The sequence below is a fragment of the Procambarus clarkii genome, chromosome 23 (assembly GCF_040958095.1).
Source record: "Procambarus clarkii isolate CNS0578487 chromosome 23, FALCON_Pclarkii_2.0, whole genome shotgun sequence".
NCBI lineage: Eukaryota > Metazoa > Arthropoda > Malacostraca > Decapoda > Cambaridae > Procambarus > Procambarus clarkii.
This window is the reverse complement of record NC_091172.1, coordinates 22560605-22587673: the sequence shown is the minus strand read 5'-3', so window position 1 is coordinate 22587673 and position 27069 is coordinate 22560605. Positions and strand designations below refer to the sequence as shown.

At 42.9% G+C, this 27069-nt stretch overlaps 1 protein-coding gene across 1 annotated transcript; it reads left to right on the top strand.

The window, feature by feature from the left end:
- The first annotated feature begins 19 nt into the window (after positions 1–19).
- LOC123763953 (transcriptional protein SWT1-like) lies at positions 20–27069 on the top strand. Its single transcript, XM_069329972.1, is given in 7 exon segments — positions 20–127; positions 4608–5300; positions 5302–5686; positions 5907–6310; positions 13266–14236; positions 18481–18621; positions 19047–27069. Coding segments are annotated over 6 exon segments (2805 nt in total). The 5' UTR covers positions 20–127; positions 4608–4616; the 3' UTR covers positions 19267–27069.

Genomic DNA, 27069 nt, shown 5'->3' with positions numbered 1-27069 from the left:
CTCTAAATCCGGATATTCGTTCAAGAACACCACAAATCCTGTTTACAATGCAACTTTTTGTTTTTTTTTTCTTCCCAATATGTGAAACAAGAGGAACAGTTTACAATCAATCGTCACCTGGAATAAGGTTTGGGTAATTAATTTGTTTTTGATCAGCCTAATGTATTGGAGCGGTTCTTTACCGCGATTGTTCAATCATAAAGTTCATGTTCATCACAGATTCACGCGAGAAATGACTGCCACCCTTGATGTTTTGGCTACTAGGATCCTTATCGGTCCGTCTAATTACCGCAAGTTTTCACAAGCTTCACAAAGCTTCCTGGCAATACGTTAGTAATGAATAAATATGATATATTTACTCATTATAATGTTGGTGCTGAATGTACAACACGAAAAAACATAATTTTAATCTGAAAAAGTATCTTTTTTATAAAGAAATTAGACGAAAATAAAGATTTAGATTAGATTAGATTAGGTTAGGTTAGGTTATGTTAGGTCAGCCTAACCTAACATATCATATTTATTCATTATTAACGTATTGCCAGGAAGCTCTGTGAAGCTTGTGTAGCTTGTGGTAGCTTGTGGTAATTAGACGGACCCATCCTAATTTATGTTATGGCTTACTGTCAAGGAATCGTAATCATACTGAGCCTACTCTTGGTTTAAATTTCTTAGTTGTTCAATAGAATTGGAAATTGGGATGATATCTGCTAGCGAAAATTTAATGCACGTTGTTATTTTCTTGCATTACAAAAAAAAATGAATGTCACATGTATCCGGTACACACAACCAGGGTTAATAGTTGTAGCAAGATCAGCCACCAAGTGCCAAATTTGCTGGTAAATGTGCATAAGATGCTAAGCTCTCTGATGTTCCGAACCATAATGAAATCTGACCCAAGTAGCAATTGGGTCAACCCATGTGTTGCGTTTCCACAATATTCACCCAAGTTAAAATCGGCAAATGTCGATTTTATCGTTCAAAATTTTCCCATAGATTTGAAGTCCCCATGGTGCATTGGTAAAACATTGACCTAACCTAACCTAACCTAACCTAATGTTAAAAAACTTTGGATTTTTGGTTTAATAAGTTATCAAGGTTTTTCAACAATATTCTTGGGGTGTTCACTGATTTTAACTTGGGTGACCATTGTGGAAATGCAACACATGGGTTAACCCAATTGACAATCTGGTCAGATTCTAACAAGGGCTCGACCATCTACATCCCACATACCAGTGAACATTTAACCCACTGTTGCACATCACCACTACATGGCCATCACCCATCCATGTACACCATGCGTGCATGCACACCATGCATCCATGTACAATATGCATCCATGTACAATATGCATCCATGCACACCATGCATCCATGTTCACCATTGCATGCATGTATACCATGCATCCATGTACAACATGCATCCATGTATAACATGCATCCATGTACAGAATGCATTCAAGTGAAGAGCAGAGGTCCCATAGGCACAATCAAAGAACACTGTATAAACATCAAAGGTCCGCGGCTGTTCAACATCCTCCCAGCGAGCATCAGAAATATTGCCGGAACAACTGGGGACATCTTCAAGAGAAAACTAGACTGTTTTCTAAAAGACGTTCCAGGACCAACCGGGCTGTGGTGGGTATGTGGGCCTGCGGGTCGCTCCAAGCAACAGCCTGGTGGACCAAACTCTCACAAGTCAAGCCTGGCCTCGGGCCGGGCTTGGGGAGTAGAAGAACTCCCAGAACCCCCATCAACCAGGTATTAACCAGGTATCAAGTACACCATGCACACCATCCACCCACACACACTATCCACTCAGTCATGCACACCACTCACCCATACATGTATGTGACCCACCAATACCCCCACCATTGCATGCCAACCACACGCCTTCCTCTCTTTAAACCACCCACTTTGCACATCATCCTCCCTGTACATCACCCACACACCCTACACTCCACATGTTAAAAAATCTTGTGTTCACTACCTCATTGTCTATATATATAAATAAAAATGGAAATGTTTGTGCATAACCGCTAATCTTCGAAAGTTCTTCACCGTTTGCTTTGAAATTTTCACACAACGTTCCACGTTCCATTGGCATCCGAGCAGGTTTTTATATACATACTACTGTATATAGATGTCAGGTCTGTGACGGTAAAAAAAAAACATGCTTTTTCTGAAAAACTGTGTTTTTCGGGTGCTTTTCATGTGAGGGAAATCTTTGAAACCTTTTTACCGATTGCTTTGAAATTTTGATACAACGTTGCATTTGAATAGGTGCATCTTTTTATATCTACTATATACATACCTCACCCATGATAGGAAAAAACATGCTTTATTTGAAAAACAGCGCCAGTCTGTTGGACATATGAGCAACACACTCTGTAATCTCCGAAAGTTCTTCACCGATTGCTTTAATATTTTGACACAACGTTGCATTCGAATAGGCTAGTCTATTTATATACCTACTATATAGATGCCACCCCTCTGACAGGTAAAAACATGCGTTTTTTTAAAAACGGTGCCATCTGTTGCAAATAATAGCAACATGCACACTATACTAAATGTCACAAATTCCATTTCAATGTTTCCGATTGCATTGATAAATTTTATTTTCATAGATTTCAATTTATTTTATTTTTTATTGAATTATTTTGTGTGACATTGTGTTGGAATTGAGATGTGTTGTTTATCATATCGTTCACTTCATAAGTATAAGTATAGATGCCACACCTGTGACAGGTAAAACTATGCTTTTCTTGAAAAACAGCACCATGTGTTGCATGTAAGAGCAACACACATGCTATACTAAATATGTTACAATTACATTTCAATGTTTCTGATTGCACTGATAAATTGAATTTTCATAGATTTTGATTTATTTTAATTTTGATTTAATTATTTTCTGTGAATTGCGTTGGAATTGAGCTGTGTTGTTTACCATACCGTTCATTTCGTGAGTATAGTTTATTTTTTATTTTTTCATATTTTCATTTAATTTTTTAACTTTCTCTCATATTTCAGTGATGGGAACATCAAATCACTTGATGTTCCCAGTTTTCTGATGGGAACATCAGACCATTTGGGAAGACATCGGACGAGGGAGTGGGGAATGGTGGAAATGACGAGGGGACATTACTGAGAGATGGTGGGGAGGACGAGGGGACAAGGGAGGGGGTAATGGTGGAGAAGGACGAGGGGATGGGGGAGTTTGGGATGGTGGGGATGGGGGAATGGAGAATGGTGGGGAGGACAAAGGGACAGGGGAATGGAGCATGGTGGAAAGGAAGAGGGGATGGTGGAATGGGGAATGGTGGGGAGGACGAGGGGACGGTGGAGTGGGGAATGGTTGGGAGGCCGAGGAGATGCATGAGGGGGGAATGGTGGGGAAGACTGGGGGACAGGGAAGGTTGCTGTGAACAAATCCACAAGGGCCGTGACGAGGATTCGAACCTACGTCTGTGAGCATCCCAGACGCTGCCTTAATCGACTGAGCTACGACATGGTAAAAGAGTCGAAACCAAAGTTCTACTGAACTTACTGGAGCCTGCAGCCTCTCCAAGACACAACTCAGGGTTTTACACAACTTCCCCATGCACTCGAGCTATGTCAATATGCTGTTCTACCCCTTCCCCTTTCCTTCATTACACACAGAAATCACAATAACGTGATGCATCAATGAACAAATCCACAAGGGCCGTGACGAGGATTCGAACCTACGTCTGTGAGCATCCCAGTCAGCGTCTGGGGATGCTCACAGACGTAGGTTCGAATCCTTGTCACGGCCCTTGTGGATTTGTTCATTGATGTATCACATTATTGTGATTTCTGTGTGTAAGGTTGCTGTGCCTCAGCAACGCACATGCGTGGCTGAGCCACAGCAACGCGTGGTCAGGTATTGCTAGTATTCAATAAAATGTGGAAATAATTGTCTTACTTTATAGTGTTTTTTATTATTTTGATACCCACTCTTTATCTCCCATCCACAGACACCACCTGCCCACCCCACTTCTTAATGATATTGATATATTATTTAAAGGGCCCTCTATATTACCAATTTTATGTGCTGTAATGGCATAATGGTTAGTTGTGGTCAGCACAGTTGGGTTGCAGTCATAAGGTCCTGGACACTGTGTAAACTTTTGTAAACTGTGTAAACTAAACCTGAATCTTTGGGGAAAAACAGATGTTTGGAAACCATCACCAGTCACCTGACACCTTTATTCCCTTAGTAGCAAATACGTGCCCGGGAGTTAGGTTGGGTTGCATCCTGAGAAAGTTCAGTAACTGGCCTAGTATGCCCTCAATAACCTAACTGGCTTCCTGTCCTCAACTATTTGGGGACCATCAAATGTCAACCATTTGACATTTATTGACCAGTTTTCTGCATGTTTGTGTAAATGTTAGAGCATGCATATAGGCAATACAATACAGTATAGTATAATGTAACTGAATGTGGCCAGATAGGAATTTATTACAGTAATTACTGTATCATATTGTATCATATTGAGTTATGTATTAATTTTAGATGTATATTCTATAATTATTTTTAAATGTGTATCCTTCTTTGATTGGTCTTGCTGATGAAATCTTATCTAACAGAAGTGAGGAATGGCAGCTACATCTGGTAAAAACAACCTACCTGAGCACTGGGTGCAAAAGACCTCCAGTCGCTGTCCCACCGCAACGTATTATTTCAATACCAAGACTGGCAAGTCCTCGTGGATGCATCCAAGCCTTCTGAAAGAAAGCAGTGAAAACTGTTCTGAAGAATCAGAAAAACAAAAATCATCTCCACCAGTGAAAACTAAAAAAGTTAAGATGAAGATACCTAAGCCTAAAGAAGGCCTCATTAATGAGCCAAAGGAAATTAATGGAAAGACAGATGTCATATCTATACTTGATATCATCAATACACAGCTTGTCACTCCTCTTAAAGTTAATCCTGTGCCTGAAAACTCTACTGATATTAAATCACATGATGATAAAACAGTAGAGGAACAGAATTGGAAAAATAGGAAACCTGTGAAATTTGTTATAAAAGCACAAACAGAGGGCAAATTTTCAAATGGTCTGAAGGAAGATTCACCTAAAGTATGTAAAAAACCAGTACCAGTTCATTCCAGCTTATTGAGAGCTAGAAAAATTGCTGAGAATGTTAAGTGGCTGAAGAAGACTGTAACTAGTAAAGAAAGTGAAAAGATGCCTCAAGCTGTGAAGTCAGAGGAGAAAACAGTCATATCAGATGATACGTGTAAGGAGAGCTAAGAAACAAGTAGACAAAAAAAAAGAATTAATTACATCAACAGAGAAAAGGAACATTTTCAAGGCAAAGAGAAGGACTCGGACTGCCACCAAAAATGCAAAGGAGGATGAAGCTATAATAAGGGATATTATTAAAGAAATAAGCAGCAATCCCATCAGGGATGATGGGGAATGCAAATCATCGAAGAAAAGTAAAAAAGTGAGTGATAATAAAAACATAATTAAAGAACATGACGTGTACAGACATTTTATAAAATGTGAGGAAGAGTCACATCCATCTGTTAAATCTTTACATAAAACTGATGACTTGTCCAAGAAAACTAGGCCCAAGCTATCATCTCTTGATATGATAGCAGGCCTATATAATAGAAAAAGAGTTTGTGAATTTAATACTGAAAATGATAATGATGAAGTTAGTGCTATAAAAGATTCATCTAAGAGTACTACTAAACTGCTTACTCCTAATATGTCAGTTAAGAAAAAAACAGTTTGTTTATATGATGCAGAAAATGAATATGATGAAATTACTACAAGGAAGGATTCAGCAAAGAAAACCGAGTTGTCCTCTCCTAGTTTGCCAGTATATAAAAGAAAAACAGTTGTCACACTGTAAGACTGGAAATATTCCTGATGAAGTTATTGCAATGGAAGTTGAAGAACAAGAGATAATAACTGAAATTGCTAACTTTCGGGGATCAGTCTGTCACACGCAAAAGACGGAGAGCATCCAGTTATTAACATCGAGCATCAACAGCAGCTCAAAGTCTGTCCATATTGTGGTTGATACAAATGTTCTCATTCAGGATATTGGATTTCTTGAAAGCCTGAAAACGAAGGAAATTGCTGGAAAAGAAGTTGTTATTGTAGTCCCTTACACTGCTTTACAAGAAATGGATGGACTGAAGAAGAAGGAATCTATTGGGAAAGCATGTCAAGAAGCTATTCGATGGTGCAACAGTCATTTTCAAAACAGAGACCCAAGAGTACAAGGACAAAGTTATGACAGTTACCTCAAAACTTTAAATGACAGCAAACGCCCTGTAAGTATAAAAAAAATTCTATAATATAAAACAAAATTTATTCATACGTTGTTTAATTTTGCATTATAGAATCTAAATAGTGAAATGTATGATATCTGAAACTTGTAAGTACAGTACTATATACATGCTTTAAAATGGCGGTTGCCAACCTTTCTGAGCTCACGGATCACCAAATTAATAATTTTAAATCCAGCAGGTTTGCTAAACAAGAAATGATAGTTATTAAAGTCAAATTATTTGATACCATTAAATATAACAGTTAAAATACACAGTTACATACAATACACAAATAAAATTGTCTCGCGAACCACCGGTTGGCAACCGCTGCTTTAAAAGGCACTAACATGTAAGCTCTTTATACAATAAATGCTCTAGTATATTGTTATTTAAAAGATAAAGTAATATGTTGTTTTAAAGAATGCTTAAATATATTTTACATTATGCATATATTCTAATGATACATATAATGATGCATCACTGAAAAAACTTCTGCACTTGTTCATATGATGCACTATGTGTCAGTTACCTGTCAATTTTCATCTAGCATAAAATTTTATTCATAATATGACACAGAATGTTCAAATCATACAGTTGTCAAATGTGTGAAGCTTAGGGGAGCGTGTGGTGGTTGGGTCGCACTCACTAATACCCTGCAAGGCTCCATATAAATATCACTACCCACAAATACTTGTGTGTTTGTTGTGATTTCTTTTGGGAGTCTTTTGATATTTGTTCTTGCAGCTAATAGCAGAAAATATATAACCCCATCATAGAAGTAGGGAACCAGAGCTGTAGATGACTGCAATGGGCTGTCAACTAGTATTTAGACAAAACAAAACAAGAATAGATTGGAATGGTATATGGTTAATAAGGGTGGATTTCAATTCTATCTGCCTAATATGTACTAAAATGCTGCTAATGCTCCCTAATGCTTATACTATATTTTTATGGAACTGCAAATGAAAAAACCAGCGTTGAATGTAATGAAATACCATTTTGTGGGTGAGACCCGGAGGCTCCCTGGAGCTATCCAGGCTGATATGCATATACTGTATTAGACTTTGGCATCAGTCAATGTGAATGGAGTTCTAGACCTACCATGGACCACGAGCCAGAACCTGGCCCCCCCCATCCCCTCAGAGAGGCACGAGGAGCAATGGCCTATAGAAACCCCCATGTGGTTGGAAGCATTCTATGTCTGCCATCGACCGGTCAGGCACCCAGAAAGGTAAGCACCCCAAAACAAACCCCCTATTCTGGTTAAGAAATTGCTACTGAAAGCTGAACTAGTGGACAGAACCAAACAAAAACGAGCAAACGAGCATGATGTCACCATGTCACTACGCCGTTTGTCTGCACAGCTCCCCCTTCCCCGAGAAGGGGAAGGGGGTGCCCCAGACCCGTATGCCGGCTATCCACACCCCAGTTCTGAGGCTGGATGTCAAAAACACGAAAAAATGCTGACCAGAGGGAGGGAGGGAGGGTTGCCAGGGACCCTCTAGGTCTTGCCCAGAAAATGGCGTTTCATTACAGTCAAAGCTGGATTTCTGGGGGAAACCCCTTCGGCTCCGTAGAGCTATGTACCCAGAGACAAAATCAAGAGGGACTTTCCCGGGAGGTGGTCGGCACACTCTCCTCAACACAAAGTCATGACAACAGGCTGCAACCGCCGACCCAAAGCAACACAGCCCCAAAGAGGCCCAGGAACATTTACAAGGTAGTGAGTGGCCAGGACCCTGTTCGACCTCCAAAAACCCCGTGCCCGAATGTCAGCCCAAAACATGTTACTAAAGACGGCAGCCAGTGCAGCAAACTTACGAACGTTGTTGGCACGAGAATGGACCGCAGACTGGCTGGACCATATAACCCTGCGGACGACCTGGGAGACCCGAACCCTGGAACAGGGAATGTGGGAAACCGGGTCAACCCAAAGCACGTCCCCGGCCACAGAGGCCGTGGCGTGCAGGTAACGGCGGAGAGCCGCAACTGGACACAACACATGATGCACCCTCGGCCTAACCAACCAAGCAACAACAACCCAAGGGCCCCTCTGGAAAGCAACAGTCTCATTCTTCGCCAAAAAAAAGGAGATGGCTACAAACAAATAAACCTACCACCAGGACCAAAAGAGCAGAAACCCCTGCGCCGGAGGAGAGCATGAAGCTTCCCGACCCAATCCCTAAGGGTCAATGCCGACAGGAAAAGAGCCTTGGAAAAAATAATCCTGAACTGAAGAGGGCCAACACAAACCGAGGAGAAGAGAGATAGGAGAGCACTCTGTCTAAAAACCAGGATGGCTCAGGTGGTGCATGAGCAGGCCGGAGGTGAAACAACGCACGAGACAGCTTGAGGAACGGCGCGGAAGTAACATCAATGCCAAATGCAAGTTGCAGCAGCTCCACCAGCGCCTGCACTGCACAAGGCTACAGTATTCGGCATAAGATGTTGTCCTGGAACAACCAGGAAAGGAAGGACAAAACAACTGGAACAGGGACCAAGCAAGCAGCTCCTAAAACCAAGGCTGGGCCGGCCACCAAGGAGCCAAGAGGACTACTCTTCCCTGGTAAGTCTCCAAGCGAGCTAGGACCTGAAGCAACAGTGGAACAGGGAGGAAGAAATACAGGTAACCCCACCTTGACCAGTGCTGCCGCAAGGTATCCTCAGTTTTCCGGCCTGGGTTTTCCTGCCCTTAGAGCGAGGCTTACTGTTACAAGGAGTGGGATTTTCCTATCCCCCCCCTCTGCGAATGAGTTGGATTTTTAATTGGCTCCTCCCCATGTTTGGTTCCGTATCCCTGCGGTATCACACTTCAGTTCTGTCCTTCTGGAGGTTTTCGGCTTCCCACGTCTCGCCTCCTGAGGTGCGAGCGGCCATTGCGGCTTACCTCCTGCGTGACCCGGAATATGCCTCTATAATGGATCCGTCTTCCTTCAGGTTTGAATCATCGTCTCCATACTGGGTTCGTTATGAGGTTTCGGAGTCGACGGGCGGACGTCCCGTTGTTGTCGTTGGATGCTTGGGATGCTTTCTGTCATACCCACACGCTTGAGTGGCGTGAGGCATTGACTGTGGTCCAGGTTTACCTGGGGGGCGACTTTGAGCGACGGGATGTGGACGCGATTCAGCTTCATGTGCAGGTTCCCTCCCTGTCGGCTGCGCTTGTGCCCGAGGACTTGTGTGCTTGTGGCTTTCTGGTTTCGGTCTTGCGTTTTTTCCCTCCTGGAGCTGTCTTCGGATTGGCTTGCGGAGGATGTGGAGGCGCTTTCGGGCCATTCCTGGGTCTGGTGCCGTAGTCTTGGCTGCTAGTGTGTCGTCTGCAATTTTGAAGGTGTTTGCACTTATCATGCAGGATGCGCTGTCATGGTTTTTTGCTGCGCAGTCTTGCAATGTCGACATGTTGTGCTCGCTTCCTCCTTGGAATCTGCTTGGGCCCTGGCTCTTAGATTGTCTTCGCCCATTTGTCCTTTGCTGTTTGCGGACTCTGCGGTTGAGCGGTATATGCAAGCAACTTCGTCCAGCCGTCGTCCAATGTTCGACTTGTTGGTTCTCCGGGGGCCCCAGGGTGGGTTCTTCCCAGAGGGTTCGGGGTTCTACTCGTTGGGGAATGCCGCCGGTGCCAGTTTCAGAGCCAGCGCAGCCTTTGGAACCATCTGCGTCTGGTTGGCGCGGCGATCGCTGTGTACGCAAGTTGGGTTCTTGTAAGGGGCGTCGGCCCCTTTCGCGGTTCGCCCTATTGATGGGGGTGATGTTGGGGGGAGGCTTGCTCTGTTCACTCACGCATGGTCTCGTGATTCGTGGGATTTTCGGGTCATTTCTCGCGGCCTGCGGTGGCGTGGGTGGCTCCTCCTCCTTTGGGTGGCTCTGGGCTGGCAGGGCAGGTCTTTTCTCCTATGGTCTGTCAGATCATCTCGGAGTGGGTGCGCTTGGGTGTGGTCAAAATGACAACGTTTCTCAGGTGAGTTTCCCTCCTGTTTCCAGTTCCGAAACGCAATTGTGAGGACTTGCGGTTCATTCTGGACTTGTCCCGTCTGTACCCCTGGGTTTCTTACCTCTTCCTTTTGGATGACCACTCTGTCCCAGGTCCAGCTCCTGTTGGAGCTGGGTGCTTGGATGGTGTCCCTTGGACCTCAAGGACGCTTATTGGCACGCCCCGATTCATCCAGGATTCAGGGTCTGGCTCAATTTTGTTGTAGGGGCGTTAGAGTTACCGCTTTCGTTGTCTTCCTTGAACATGGTTGAACATGGCACCTCATGTGTTCACACACCTTACCTGGGTTGTGGTGGCCCCTCTGCGTCTTTTAGGTGTTCGGGTGTTGGCTTACCATAACGACTGGCTGGTCTGGGCTCTCAGTCGGTCCGTGTGTCTGCTCTCCAGGTGTTTGCTTCTTTCCCAGCTAGCCGGGTTCGGGTTCCTGGTGAACTGGTGGAAGTCCCATTTGGTTCCCTCCCAGGTTCGGAGGGACCTGGGAGGTCCCAGGTCACTTTTCACTTCAGAAGGTTCGGGTCGCTCCCACAGATCGACAATCCAGTTCCATTCAGACTGCTCTTCAGTGGTTCATGCCTGAACCGAGGGGGTTCAATGCGGTCCTTGGTTCTTTGGGGCTGGTCGCTTCGGGTGACTCATCTGTTGAGTTCTCGGGGTTTGACTCTCCTACTGGTGGTTCACGTCTTGGGGGTGTCGAACGTCCTGGCGGACGGCTTGTCCCGGTTCGTTTCCCTGTCCACTGACGTTCGGGCACTAGGAGGTGGACCTCTTCGTGTCAGCGTGGTTGAGGCATCTTCCGGTATATGTGGCGCCCTATCCCTGCCGTGAGGCCAGTTGGGTTCGACGCTTTTCAGCAGGACTGGTCGAGGTGGGGGTTCCTGTACCTCTTTTCCCCGGGTTCAGTTATTGCTCCAGGTCCTAGCTCGCTTGGAGACTTACCAGGGTCGAGTTGTCTTCTTGGCCCCATGGTGGCCGGCCCAGCCTTGGTTTCAGACGCTGCTTGCTTGGTGTACGAACCCAGAGGTTCCCGGAGGTTTTTCTGCGGCTCCACCACTTTCAACAGATCGGGCCGGTCTGTTACAAGACTGGTTCGCTCTTCTCCTCGAGTCTTTCGCATTTGGTCTTTATGACTCGAGTCTATCACCATATGTATGGTGATCAGGAGGCTTCTTTGATGGTGTCCCACCTGCAGGCTTCGTCTTCGTGGCAGTATGAAGCTTCCCTGGCAGTCCTTCCATTTCTTTTTGTTTCTTCGTTGCTGTACTTCAGCTTTCTGTTAGGGTTGTTTTTTCCTTTCTCTAGTGGCTGCTTCTGGACAGTCATCTTATGGTGAACGCTGCCGCCTCATATCGTACGGCATTGGTGGAGCCGCTGCAGCTTGCTTTCAGTATTGATGTTACTTCTGCACCGTTTTGCAAGCTGTCTCGAGCGTTGTTTCACCTTCGGCCTGCTTATGTGCCGTCTGAGCCGTCCTGGTCTTTGGACAGTGCTCTCGTTCCTGTCTTCGCCTCAGTTTATTGTGGCCCCTTCGGTTCAGCATTGTTTTTCCAAAGCTCTTTTCTTAGTTGGCATTGGCCTCTGGAGGTTGGGTTGGGGAGCTTCATGCTCTCCTCCGGCGCAGGGGTTTCTGCTCTTTTGGTCGTGGTGGTAGGTTTATTCATGTGCAGCCATCTCCTTCTTTTCTGGCGAAGAATGAGACCGCTGCTTTCCAAAGGGGTCCTTGGGTTGTTGATGCTCGGTTGGTCAGGCTGGGGGTGCATCATGTTTTGTGTCCGGTTGCGGCTCTCCACCAGTATTTGCGCGCCACAGCCTCTGTTGCTGTGGACGTGCTTTGGGTTGGTCCGGTTTCCCTTCTTCCCTGTTCTCCGGTTCGTGTCTCTCAGGTCGTCTGCACGGTTATTCGGTCTAAGCCAGCCTGCGGTCTATTCCCATGCCCATTAGTTTGCTGCGCTTGCTGCCATCTTTGATAACATGTCCTTAGTTGACATTTGAGCACAAGGATTTTGGCGGTAGAACAGGGTCCTGGCTGCACGCTACCTCGTGAATGTTCCTGGGCCTGTGTTGCTGTTGTCTCGACTTAGAGTTGAGATGTGAGCGCCGACCGCTTTCCAGGTAAGTTCTCCTATTTTTGTCTTTGGTGAAGTAGCTCCGGGGAGCCGTAGGGGCTCCCCCCAGAAAACCAGTGTTGAATGTAATGAAAAGCCATTTTCTGGGTGAGTCCCGGAGACTCCCCAGCAACACTCCCTCCCTCTGGTCGGCGGTTTTACGCGTGTTTTTGACATCCAGGCTCAGAACTCGTGGATGGATTGCCGGCATGGGGGTCTGGGGCTCCCCCTCCCTCCTCCCGGGAAGGGGGGAGCTGCACAGACATGTGAGGCGGGGTGTGTGACTCATGCTTGTTTGCTTGTTTTCATTTGGGGAGTTCTGACCGCTAGTTGGTCTATTTTAGTCATTTTAACCAAAATAAGGGTTTGTTTTGAGGCACTTACCTTTCTGGGTGCCTGTCTCGGTCGATGGTAGAAATAGAATGCTCCAAATCCCATGTGCATTTCTATAGGCCATTATTCCTCGTGCCTCTCTGAGGTGGGGCCAGGTTCTGGCTGTGGTTCCTGGTAGGCCTTGAACTCCATTCACACTGATGTCAAAGTTTAGGGATATACATATCAGCCTGGATAGCTCCGGGGATCCTCCGGAACTCGCCCAGAAAATGGGGTTTCATTACATTCTACACTGTTTTTTTACTTATGGTACTTTCTCTATTGGTGTGATTCTTTCTTTCTCAAAAATTAAAAGGTATGCAAATATTAAATAATTAGGTAACGGAAGAGATGCCACTAGTAAGGTAGGGGAGGAGTGATATTCCATACACCAAAATTATCCCAATGCCTTTGGTCTCGAGCATGTTGGATTTGAGAAACTTGGCTTTACTATTTTTATTTCCATCAAACAACAAGGTTTTGTAATTTTCAGAGTGGTGATGATCTCATCCGTGACTGCTGCTTGACTTTGAAGAAAGAAGGCCTCGATGTGTGTCTCCTTACAAATGATGTTAATTTGCAGAATAAGTCTTTGATGTCTGACATATCAGCAATTGGTATTCGGGGTCTTAGACTGAAACTTCAACAATCATCCAGAGAAATGACAAATCAAGATAATTTTGAAGTTCACTCTAAAATAGAGGATTCTCAAATGAAAGTTCCTTATGCTTCAAAATTTCATGTCGATATTGTACATAATAGCACAGAAGAACCTTTTGAATATTCACAGCCCGAACAAATGATCTGTGATGTGAGTCCTGTACAAAACAGAAAATCTACACCAAGGAAGGACAGTGAATGCAAGACAGTTAGAAAGGCAAGAACATCTAATAATAAGTGTAATAGTGAGGATGAAGAATTGCTACACAAAATCAGCACATCATTAAATGCCACTCTAAGTCAGATCTTAGAGCTAATAATGAAAGATACATATGGTGATATTTGGACTGAGATTGTTATACATAAACCTCCCTGGAATGTCAATGAAGTTTTATCCTGTTGGGAAAAACATTGGATTGCTGTTATGAGTGATAAGTTTCCACGAAGAATCAAAGAGTTGTTGATGTGGATCAAACGGATTTTGGAAAACTATGGGAGAGGAAGTTGTAATGCGAATGCTCTTCGTGAACAAGTGCAAAATTTGTATGATTTCTTCAAAGATGGAAAATTTAAAGACTATATTTTTCCAATTCATGGGCAATCTTTTCAGACTACAAACATAACTGAAATTTCGGATCAGAGCTCTACATCATCCACCACTGACATATCAACAGAAGCTAATACATTTAAAAGCCCAATAAGAAACAGTGAGGACTCCATCAAACAACATGTACCTGCCTCCAGTGGTACTGAAAATATAGAGAAAATGATCAACCTTGTTGGGATGCACATCACACATTTCATGTAAGTATAATTATCTTTCGGTATACAGTATCAGAATTTAACAGAATAAATTGTGTAATTAAAAATTTATTGCTGTCTACATAGTGGTATTTTTTATTATTTTTTTTCTGGGCAGGGCACCCCCCCCCCCTCAGTACACATATTCCTGTTTTATAGCATTTGGGTTGCTAAGCCTTAGAGAATCACACCAGCCATCTGGGACCTATTCAAGTTGACTGAGTGAGCCAGGAATAGAATCAGGATTTTCTGGGGAAAGCCCCTACGACTCCCCGGAGCTATCCAGGCTGATATGGATATCCCTAACATTGGCATCAGTTGATATGGGTGGAGTTCTAGGCCTACCAGGGACCACTGAGCCAGAACCTGGCCCCCTCAGAGAGGCACGAGGAGCAATGGCCTATAGAAATGCACGTGATTTTGGAGCATTCTATATCTGTCATCGACCGGGAGAGGCACCCAGAAAGGTAAGCACCCCAAAACAAACCCCTATTCTGGTTAAAAACGATGAAAATAGACAAACAAGTGGACAGAACTCCCTAAATGAAAACGAGCAAACAAGCATGATGTGACACGAGCCGTGCTGCATGTCTGCTCAGCTCCCCCCATCCCGTGAGAGGGGGATGGGGGAGCCCAAGACCCCCGAGCTTGTGATCCACCCTGCAATTCTTCGACTGATGGGATACAGGCATGGTCGTGTGGCTCCAGCTTCGGACCCTTGTTGTGCTGTCCTCAGTTTCAGTACTGCTCTTCTAGTGGTGTGTGAACTGGGAGTAATATTCACAGGTACTCGGGCTGCATGTGCTTAGGGTCATCTTCCCTAAGTGCCCTGTAAGTACCGCCCTAGGGGCTTGGGGTTCCTTTCCACAAGTCACCTTGGGTCTACCTCTGTTGCTCTTTTACTGCTTGGCGATTGACTGCCCTGAGTGTTTTGGGGGGGTTTCCATCCTTATTTACCTTGGTGTAAGTGGTAGTTTTTGCACTGGTACAGGTGCAGGGTACTGCATAGCTAGTTTTCACCTATAACAGTGGCCAGCTCTGTTCCCTTTCCCCCCCTGGGTATGCTGTTCTCTTGCAAGGTTTTTCTTTTCTTTTTGCCTGGTGTGGGGGGGGGGGCGTCTGCAGGTCTGCCTTGGTGTTCCACCCCCCTTCATACTAGCGTTGCTTTTGTTAGGTGGTACCCCCTGCTTTGCTCTCATGAGTGGATACATCCCGGGGGTTCAGCATTAGCTGTGTTGATTGGTAGCTTGGGCGCTGGTTAACAGTACCCTGCCTGGGATTACCCTTAGGAGACCCAGTCTAGAGGCCCTGGGAAACCCTGCGGGGGCACTCGGGTCCGATGGATGAGACCCCTGAGTCCCCTCTCACTTTTTGCGAGTTTGAGGGTTGCTCTGTCCCCTTGTCTTAGGGCAACGCTCATTGTTTTTACCTCCGTCATGTTGCCTGTTGAATTGGTGACACATTCGACCCTGAGTCCTGTGAGCTTAGTTGCTTGTTTGTGACTCGGTTCACCCAATCTGATTATTCGGGTGTAGGCAGCTCGCGCGTTGCAGGATAGGTTTAGGTTGTTGCAACGCGCTAGGTTGGTTGCTTCCCCGGATGCCCCGAGAGGTGCCCCCGTTTTGCTTATAGGGACCTGGACTTGGGGGTGTTGGTTGCGTAGGCCTTGGTTCCGTCCGCAACCCCTTGTTCTTTCCCTGCTGTGGTTCATTCGCCCCCCCCCCCCCTTCCCCTGCTTACGGTTCCTAAGCATCTGAGTGCTTCGAGGTCAGGGCAGGGTTTAGAGGTTTCTGAGACTCGGCGGTTTTGGGGGTTGCCCCCTGCCAGGGTGGCTATGGAGGCATTCGAGTCTGTTCCTCCAGCCAGTAGCTCCAGGGGTCTGACCAGTGGGCCCATTTGCTTCCTGCTCTTTTCGCCCCGGCTTTTGCTTGTGAGGCTAGGGCTTTGGAGGACGACTTCGCCCCCGGGGCCTTACGTGGAGATTCCTGAGATTGAGGAGGAGCTGACTTGGGGGCCTTGGGCCCCGTTAGACCCCACCTGGGTTTTCTGACCCTCCAAGTGGGGCTTAATGCTACAGGGAGTGGGGTTTTCCTTTCCCCCCTCTGCATACGAGTTGGATTTGGGTTCGGCCCTTCGGTTCTGTCCTTCTGGAGGTTTTCGGCTTCCCGCATCTCTCCTGCTGAGGTGCGGATGGCCATCGTGGCTTACCTCCTGCGCGACCCGGAGTATGCCTTCTATAATGGATCTGTTTTCCTTCGGGCTTGGATCTTCATCTCCATACTGGGTTTGTTATGAGGTTCCAGAGTCGTCCTGGCTTGCAGACTGCCCTGTTTTCGCTGGATGCTTGGGGCACCTTCTGTCATACCCGCATGCTTGAGTGGCACGAGGCGTTGACTGTGGTCCAGGTTTACCTGGGGAGACGACTTTGCACATCTTAATGAGTGCCTTTTCACTCCGGTTCTTCTGTGGGATGTGGGCGTGGTTCAGCTTCATGTGCAGGTTCCTTCCCTGTCGGCTGCACTTGTAATTACCTAAGTAATTTCCTAAGTGTAGTTACAGGATGAGAGCTACGCTCGTGGTGTCCCGTCTTCCCAGCACTCTTTGTCATATAACGCTTTGAAACTACTGACGGTCTTGGCCTCCACCACCTTCTCACCTAACTTGTTCCAACCGTCTACCACTCTGTTTGCGAAAGTGAATTTTCTTATATTTCTTCGGCATCTGTGTTTAGCTAGTTTAAATCTATGACCTCTTGTTCTTAAAGCTCCAGGTCTCAGGAAATCTTCCCTATCGATTTTATCAATTCCTGCACTCTGGAGGTTCATTGCCTGAACCGCTGAACCATGGGGGGGAGGGGGGGATCTACAGTCTGTGGCTCTTTGGGGCTGGTCGCTTTGAGTGACTTTTCTGCCGAGTTCTCGGGGGTTTAGCTCTCTGTGCGGTTCATGTCCAGGATGTGTGTCCAATGTCCTGGTGGAGTCTGTCACAGTTCATTCCCGTCCACAGAATGGACAGTCAACAGCACCGACTCGTTCAGTTGGCTCTACCGGACATACAGTGGCACCTCGACTTACGATTGCCCCGACTTACAATAATTTTGAGTTACGATATAAATTTGATCGAAAAATGTGACTCGATAGGTGTTGTCGACTAGAGATATTCGTTGATACACGTTCGGGTCGACCAAGGGCATGGTTCCCGGTCACGCGGGCCGACCTGCCTCAGTTTACTAGAGCTGCCCGCTTTGTGACGGTCACGCTTATAAGAAATTCCATTTTTGTGGTGATTTTTTGCTTTTTGAACATAAAACTGATTATTATATATCATGCCATGGGTCCCAAGAAAGTCAGTGGTAAGGTTCAACATATGAAAACATATGTAAGAATGACCATAGAGGAAAAACAAGAGATCATACTTAAACATGAAAATGGTACTCGTGTTGCTGAACTAGCTAGGCAGTACTGTACAACAAATCTTCAGAGGAGGAGGAGGCGGCGGTATTAGAGGATGTCCCTTCCTCATTAATTAAGAAAATGTGTGCAGTGTGGGAAGAACTGCAGAGTTTTGCTGAAAAGAATCACCCAGATAAAGCTGTAACAGGCTGTTGCATTGATCTTTTTATTGACAATGTGGTGTCTCACTATAGACAAGTGTTGGAAAGAAGGGAAAAACAATCTTCAATGGAACGATTTCTAGTGAGAAAATCAAGCAGTGAGCCAGAAGCAGGTCCTAGTGGTATGCAGGAAAACGTACCAGAGTGTGTACCCCAGAGAAGTCCTCACTGCCTGATGTTATAATGGAAGGGAACTCCCCTTCCAAACAGTAACACCTCTCCTCTTCCCCTACCCCCTCCTCATCATCTTCCATACGCCATCAAGAGTCCTCCATAAAGGTAAGATAAACATATGTACTGTATTGTAGTTAGAGAAAAAAATTGTATTCAGTATAAAATGTATTTTTAAGTTAATATTTTTGAGGGTGTGGAACAGATTAATTCAATTCCCTTTATTTCTTATGGGAAAAATCGTTTTGACTTGCGATATTTTGACTTACGATATGTCTCTGGGAACGGATTACCATCGTAAATCGAGACCCCCCCACTGTACGTGATATCTTTGGAACAGTTCTTTGCATAGATTGTTAACAGTTGAAATAAAATGCATGTTTATTATATGGGGCTTTCCATAATAACTGACAAGAGTATCCCAATGGTAGGTATTAATTATTTTCCCCATGTTATATTTCAGAGCCATGATATTAGATGCCTATGGAGTCACACACAGTTTACCAACTCTTAACACAGCCAATACAATGACTAGAGAAGGTGCCCAAAGTAGCTGCATAAATCTGCACAACGTCACCATGAGACTGGGTACTACAATTGCCAGGTTTGAATCAGAAAAATAAGCTGTGTTATCAGTTACTAGTAGAAATATCCTAACGGTGTCATTGACATGATACTCATCAAGTACATTGTTTAAATGCCGCTGTTTTCAACTCTGTGAGGTCAGTCCAGGACCTAACCTTATAGCTAGTCATTGCTAACTAAACAGGAACACCTATTTTTCAGAAATGTTTGAAGGATCAGGCATTTGTCAGTGTTCAATACAGTTAAAGTGAAGTCTCAGACATCAGTTTTGACTTTCATTGCTTTAGACAGGGCATGATACTTTTAAATTGTAGAACAAATATACCAGGACATAGCCAAGCATCTTAGCGGTAATGCACAAGCAAATTATTTCCAGTACAGTATTTGTAATGTTTCTAAAATTTAAGATTAAGTTCCTTTATTTAAAATTAGTTTCTTCTGCAGGTCTTTAAATGAAGGAACTGCAGACTTACTTCAAGAATTTGGTAACCTGCTGATAAACTTCTGGGCAGATGCCAAAGAACCTTGCCCAAACTTGCCCTTCACAGAAGAGGATCTAGCACAGTATGTTGCATCTACAAATGGTCGGCAGTTCCTTCAGTTAACATTAGGTGAACTGGAAAGATTGCTTACCATGCTTATATCTGTAGTTAACAGTCAATAATTTTGTTATACTGTACATTTGTTACGTTTATGGAAATTTATCCCATTTCTAGTCGTACTGCAATTTTTCTGGATTTTTACAACACAGTAACTATATTTGGAATCAAAAGATAACATACAACAAAATTCATAAAGTATATTAAGAGCTTCCATAGCAACAGTGATATCTATAAATATTTTTTTTATTTAATACTGTTATTTAGAATTACATGCAATATAGTACTTTCAAATAAGATGATGATAATTGAAGGCGTTTTATAATGCAGATATGGGAAAGGTGAAATTTTGCACATTTTATTAAAATATTGAACATTGTATGTTACTGTAGTTTATTAAGAATGGATATACAAAAGGATTATGAATTAAAACCAGTGCCTGTAAATATAATTTTCCTGATACAGTAAATGATTAAATTTCTTTTAAAAAAAAAAAGATACAGGCTGATGATAGCATTTGGCGTGAAGAGTAGTTGCCCTGTAGTCACCTGACCTACACCTCCTAAAGTGGCCTTGATGCACACAGGAAGCCTATGGCTTGGTCTGTATTTTGCTCAAGCATTTTGTGCCATTTGCTGGTGGTTGAAACATATGGTTTTATTGACTGTCATGTATTTTCTTTGGTTTATAGAATCAGATTCTTTTGATTTATGTATACAAAAGCAGTAGTCAACTATTCAACCAATAATGTAATAATGATAATAAGAATAATAATAATCAACATTAATGATCAAGGTCTTTAACAGTATATTTTTAGGTTGAAAGTTTAGTGACGAACTTTTGTACTTTGTATTTTCATATCGCATGCAGTAGAAGGTACCCTCCTGCTACCTCGAATTACAGCTTAAGTAAGCATTATTTAGTAATACCTATTATTGGTTGTACTTTTGTTTGCTGTTATTACCATCTCGTATAAAAAAAAGAATCATTCTGAAGAATGGTGAGAAGTTGAGATGACAAATGGTTTTGGGTTTCAGATTTGAAATTCACGAGTTAATTTTCAATAAGAATAAGATTTATATTGTATTTGTTAATTGTACCTCAAGTACACGTGAGATTTTGCTTCATCACGTTTACAGTATTTGGAGGCATTTGGATTTTTTATTTAAACTTTCTTTTTCTGCTTACAAAATAATGTAAAGCATCACTTTGGTGTCTCATACAAATAAATGCTCACATTAATAATCATCAATGAAATTTCTCAGTAAATACTAAAATCTTTCCTGCCAGTAAATTTTCCATCAAATCAAACTCCCTTAGCATCCCAGAAGACATTAGAATTCCTCAAAAAATTAAAAATATATAGAAGTTCTTAAAACATGCATTATAGCTTTTTAAAATAAAAACGCTGTAATGTGATAGACTACAGTGAATTATTAATTGAAAACAATATTTCACTGCATTTCTTGAATAGTATTGTAAAGATATCAACAAAAACAATTTTGAAAGACTATAAAACAGTTTACAAAAACATTTAGATTATTTGTTCTTTTTTATAATTTTGACATTAGTCAGAGTGAAAAAACGATTGTATATGGTTATCTTGAGATGATTTCAGGGCTTTTTAGTGTCCCCGCGGCCCAGTCCTCGACCAGGCCTCCACCCCCAGGAAGCAGCTCGTGACAGCTGACTAACACCCAGGTACCTATTTTACTGCTAGGTAACAGGGGCATAGGGTGAAAGAAACTCTGCCCATTGTTTCTCGCCGGTGCCCTGGGATCGAACCCGGGACCATAGGATCACAAGTCCAGTGTGCTGTCCACTCGACCGACCGGCTCCCTCCTGGTATCCAAATCCAAAGACCATAGAGCTGGTAAGTGGACCAAGAAGGATGGGGTGAGGATGCAGAAAACACAAAGGGGGTTTGGGATGAAAGGTGGAGGGGGGTAGTACAGATGAGTACCCCAACCACTCTGGGTATTCTGATGAGAGGTGATACTGTGGTGCGGTTTTGAGGTGATGTGTGATCTGAGATATGATGATTTCTGTGGTGCTCGTTTTTTTTTTTTTATGGTGGGGTGCAGCCGGTTCGCGACATCGGTTTCCGGAGAGCTGTACATATGCAGTTTGAGTTCAGGGGTTTGTTTGGAAATTTGGGTTTATGTGTTAGACTTCAATCTTCTGGTAGTGGAACTTAGCTGGTAATTCCCACTCATCCTCGGTTGGCAGGTAGCTCAGAATTCTGGGTCTTGGGAAGCCCTTATCGTGTATATATATCTACGTACTGTTTTGCTGTAGGGACATTCTCCTTGTCCTGTAGGGCTGGACGGGTATTTCATTGGTAGTTGTGTTATGTATCACAAAGGGGTCTTCACGGTTGGGTACATACATGCTCCTCATTTTGCATAGCTGCTTGATCGAGAGTCTGCGCAGGCGAACGTTCAGTGGGGTTCATTTTCAATCTGGTATGTAGGTTGTCGGTGTGCACCCTATTCATAAGCGACATGTCAGCCACAAATCGCAACGCACTGTTCTGAACGCGCTGCAACTTGAGCATGTTATTGTATATGTTACTGTATGTATTTTTGTAACATTTTAATGCAAATGACAAATTTTTATTTTTTGTATTCCATCTGATATGATCTTTGTTAGTAAAAAAATGAATAACTTTGCCTGAATTTTTCACTATGACAGTGACCCATCCTAAATGAATACAGAAACTTTGATCAACATTAGTCTCATTAACGTGTATAAATACTGGTCCATTTGATGCTGCAATATAGTTTATAAATACAAGATAACATAACCTGTGTATTTTACCAGGAAACAATGCAAAAATACTTAAATGTACACCAAAATAGGGCACTAAGCAAAATAAAATACTTCCTTTTGAGCCAATCCCTTTGCTGCTTCCTTGACCCAGCAGCCTGTTTGAGTTCACAGACACATTCTGCCCACCAGGAGCTAATAATTTGTGCATCCACTATGTCATTAGTTTTTGTTTAAATACTGTATTGTACTGTAGTCTGGTCATGTAGATGGTGTAAGGTGACGATGGCAAATGTTATCTTCTGTCACTATTGAGAGACCAACTCACTATAATACAAAAGATTTAACAATAAAACAACATATCCCTTACCAGTGAAAATTACAATTAAGTGATATAAATTCTCACTCTGCTAACTACTGGCTGGGCAATAGCCACTGCCGTAGAAGAACTCTTGGGGAACCATCCCGACGAGTCTGGTGAAAGTCCTCAGTGCCAGATGAATGCCTAAGAGAACCAGCTGAAAGGTGTGACCAACCCAAAACCATGACCACTCTCAAAACCTCGACATAATAGTCATATGCTAATAGACATCCCAGAAGTTCAGGGACATGAGCCAGGATCGCCTCCAACCATATGGAAAACTACAGATAAATGGATGTCATTCAAAGTGTTAAGCATGTGCTCATATTCCTTGCCTAAAACTTTCGCTCACGGAACGAGCGAGCGCCAGACCACCCCAAGGTGCGCCGCGCATTCCCTGGGAGCGCGAGGTTTTTTAATCTTTTTTTTTTTTTTTTTTTTTAGTTTTTTAATCACTCTTTTTTTCAATTTTCTCACATCAATTCTCATCCTAGGTCTTTCATTTTGGTATCAATGTGTTCGCAATAAAATTCCTTACAGGAGTATATGTATATAAAGTCCAAAAGCGTGGCATAATACCTGCAGCAAACAGAGAAAGTGACATCGCATTAGCCGTGAACACTCAAGAGCAATAAAATGTGTATACTCTTTTCAACTTTGTCACCTCAATTCTCGTCCTAGGTCTTTCATTTTGGTATCAATGTGCTCGCATTAAAATTCCCCTACAGGGGTATATGCATATAAAGTCCCAAACCGCTGGCGCGCCCTTCCCAAAGCCAAGCCGAAATCTGGCCAAATTTTTAAATTTCTTATGCCATACTGCATCATTACCAAACGTTCGTCTACTAAATTTTTTATGCCATACTGCATCATTAACGAGCGAAAGTGTTAAAAGACTTGAAGATCCTTCAGTGAAGCATTTCTTCCCCACTGTACATGAAGAGAACACGTAACTGCATTTTCTCTCTTGTGCCACCAACGTCTAAATGTGATCACAGAAGAATGTATTAGCTAGCTACCCCACATCGGAGGAACATCCATATCATGGTCTAAATTGAAGACTGGCTCACTTGGGCTCTCGGTCATCATGTTTGTCCGCTAGCTCAGGATTGTGCATTTATGGACTTGGGTTTCTCATCAATGAGCAGATGTCCCTCCCTCCCCCCCCCCCCTACCTACATTTGCAATGCTTCACTTGATTAGAACTACAGGGGGTACCTCAGCTTACGAATTTAATCCGTTCCCAGAGACAGCTCGTAACCTGAAAATCCGTAAACCGAAGTGAATTTCCCGATAAGAAATACGGGAAAGGAATTAATCTGTTCCAGACTCCCCAAAAAATTAACTTCAAAGTAAATTTTATACCTAATTTACCCAAATCTTCAGTACAAAAGTATGTACAAGTTATTACTTACCTTTACTGATAACTCATGTTGGCATATGGAGGAACAGTGAGGAAGGGAGAAAGAGGAGAGGTGCTACTCTTTGGAAGGGAAGTCCCCTTCCATTTTAATATCAGGCAGTGATGACTTCTCTTGTGTACACTCTCTGGCACGTCTTGCCTGCATACCACTAGGACCTGCTTGTGGCTCACTGCTTGATTTTCTCACTAGAAATTGTCCATTGAAGATTGTCTTTCCCTTCTTTGTAACACTTGTCTGTAGTGAGACATCACATTATCATTAATAAGGTCAATGCGATGGCCTGCTTAAGCTTAATCTGGGTGATTCTTTTCAGCAAAACTTTGCAGTTCTTTCCATACTGCACACATTTGCTTAATTAATGAGGAAGGGACATCCTCTACTGCCTCCTCCTCCTCCTCCCCCTGAAGATTTGTTGTACTGCCTAGCTAGTTCAACAACCCCTGTACCAATTTCATGTTTATGAATTATCTCTTTGTTTTTCTTCTAGGGTCATTCTCACATGTGTTTTCTTGGCTTGAACCTTACCACTGGCTTTCTTGGGACCCATGGCAAGTTATATAACAAATTTTATGTTCAAATAGCCAAAAATCCAAAAAAACTGTAAATCCTTGCAAAGAATTCAGGCGCGATAGTCACTAGGCGGGAGGCACTGGTAAACTGATGCGCAATCACCTTGCAACCACACGCTAGGTCGGAACATACGCGTATCATCAAACTCGTTTCCCCGAGGCAAAGTTCGTAACCCGATTCAAATTTTTTGAAGAAATTGGGCTCGTAACCCGAAAAGTTCGTAGAGGGGCATTCGTAAGCCGAAATGTCACCGTAGTTTGTAATACTTGGATTCCTTTTTTATTGCCACCTAGTTCTTGGAAAGCTTCAGTGTCAGGTGAAGAAGAGCTTCCTGGGTCACCTGAGTTTTGCCTGCATGGTTTACCATCTGGTTTGTATTTGGCTGAAATGCTTCAGCTAGTTTCTTCATTCAAAAATTCATTGATGGTACTGGGATTGCTACTTGCAAGTTTCCACTGTTCTTAGGGATCTCCTGCTTAGGAGATTTAATTTGGATACCTTTTGGGTTTCAGCCTTCTCTTTTTTTTTTTACAGACATATTCAACAGAGACTTAGGCTTTATTTTCAGCCTTTATCACACTGGTCAAGGACATTTGATACGCAAATCAACATTTTGGAAATGGCAGTTATTTGATTTACTTTGAAGCACATTTTCTGGGAGGTCTCCTCTGTAGTTCCTCATAGCCATAAAAATTACACGAGGCCTGAGACCAAAGCTGGCCTACTAGGAGCCAAAATCAGAATCTTGGGAATCAGATGCCCTAAATCAGAAAAAAAATAAACAAAACAGAGCAAACTATAGTGCTGCCTGAAGAAGGAAATAAATTCTAAGGCAAACAATGCAAATGATCATTGCTTCTGGTAAGCAGTGATAACTTTGATACACCCGACTACCACCAGAGGCCCAGGTCACTCAGGGCCTCAGTCATCCTGGTGCACATTAAGAGTGCATCACAGTGCCTGGGATTCTCTGAGCTGCTCTCATTTTGGCTAAATTGTGTTGGCAAATCCTTGAACAAATGGTTCTGTGATGGTCCATTTCTTTATTTTTTGTTCCATTTATGCTAAATGTTTCATAGTTTCCAACTATGTTATGTGTTTCTTGTATTTAATTTCATTCTGGTTGTGTACCAGAGTTACTTTCCTTGGAGGCTGACTTGAATTTTTCTGGTCTGCCATGGATACCTGCTTTGAGGAGTTTGTCCTCCTTCCCTTCCAGTTAGCTCCTCTTTAGTTATCATACTTGCTCTCCACAACAGGGCCTGTTGTTGGGAGATGTAGGTCTGTGCCCTTATGGAGCCATTATTCTGGTAGTGACAGTAGTACATTATTGCCCTTTTTTTCTTGGTGACTGGAGCGGCTTGCTGTAGCCTCCTTAGTATGTACAAATCCACAAGGGCCGTGATGAGGATTCGAACCTGCATCTGAGAGCATCCCAGACGCTGTCTTAATCGACTGAGCTACATGGTAAAAAAAAAAAAAAAAAAAGAGTTGAAATCGAAGTTCTACTGAACTTACTGGATCCTGCAGCCTCTCCGAGGCACAAACCAGGGTTTTACACAAGGATCCAGTACGTTCAGTAGAACTTCGGTTTCAACTCCTTTTACCATGTCATAGCTCAGTCGATTAAGGCAGCATCTGGGATGCTCTCGGACGCAGGTTCGAATCCTCGTCACGGCCCTTGTGGATTTGTGTTGTAGACTATTACTTTGCATTACCTTCCCTTGGGTGGTGTATGTTTCAAGGATTTTAGGAGGTCATTTGAGAACGTCCCAAGTTTGACCTCCTTCCCTCCCTCTTTGCGAGCCTTGTTTCTTTGGGTTTGACATATCAATCCTCCTCTTTCTATTAATCCTTCATAACGGTAAGCAATACTGGCACAGTACTTGCTTGTATGCTGCTCAAATTACCTTATTAAATCTTTTGCTAAATATTTATCATTCAGTGTTGTTAATTGTAAAAAATAAGATATGGTCAGTGGCTAAACTGCGTGGATATTTTGTTCTCTATGTGGGCAAACAGATCCACAGTGAACAAAATAAATAAATGATTTACATGAATTAGGATTTCTGTCATCTCAATTCCATTGTTCTCAATATACTCAGGATTATGCCCTCCATCCATATTCATCACTAATGTCTTTCAAATCCACAAATTTTCTCATTTTTTTTCTTACCAGTTTCATAATCATAATTATTCTATTTGTATATTAAATATTGTATATAATAATGTATATACTCCAAATTTGTAATGTTACTCTACAACTGTTAGCATACACTTAATTATTTAATTTGTAAAAACTGTATATTATGTATTATATTATGTATAATTATACACATATGCACACCCATAAACTTATAATAATTATTTGATTATCAAAGTAAATATAACTTATCAAAGTGAATATAACTTATCAAAGTGAATATAACTTATAGTAATGGTTCCAGATTACAACAATTATTTTAATTATTATATTCACAAAATAACATGCAACATTGTTCAATTTTTTACTATACTATACTGCAATTTATTTAATATCTCTTGTAATTTTTGTATAAAGAATGATGTATAAGGTGAGGTCTCTCAACACTAATTGTGTCAAGTGTACAATACTATACTTGTAGAAGCTGAAATTTCACATTTCAAAATAAAATACTTTTCTCATATTTTCATTAGACTGCTTAAGCAGATAGATAATTGTATAAAACTGTGTTTTCTTGGGTAATAAAATTTATTTTGATTAA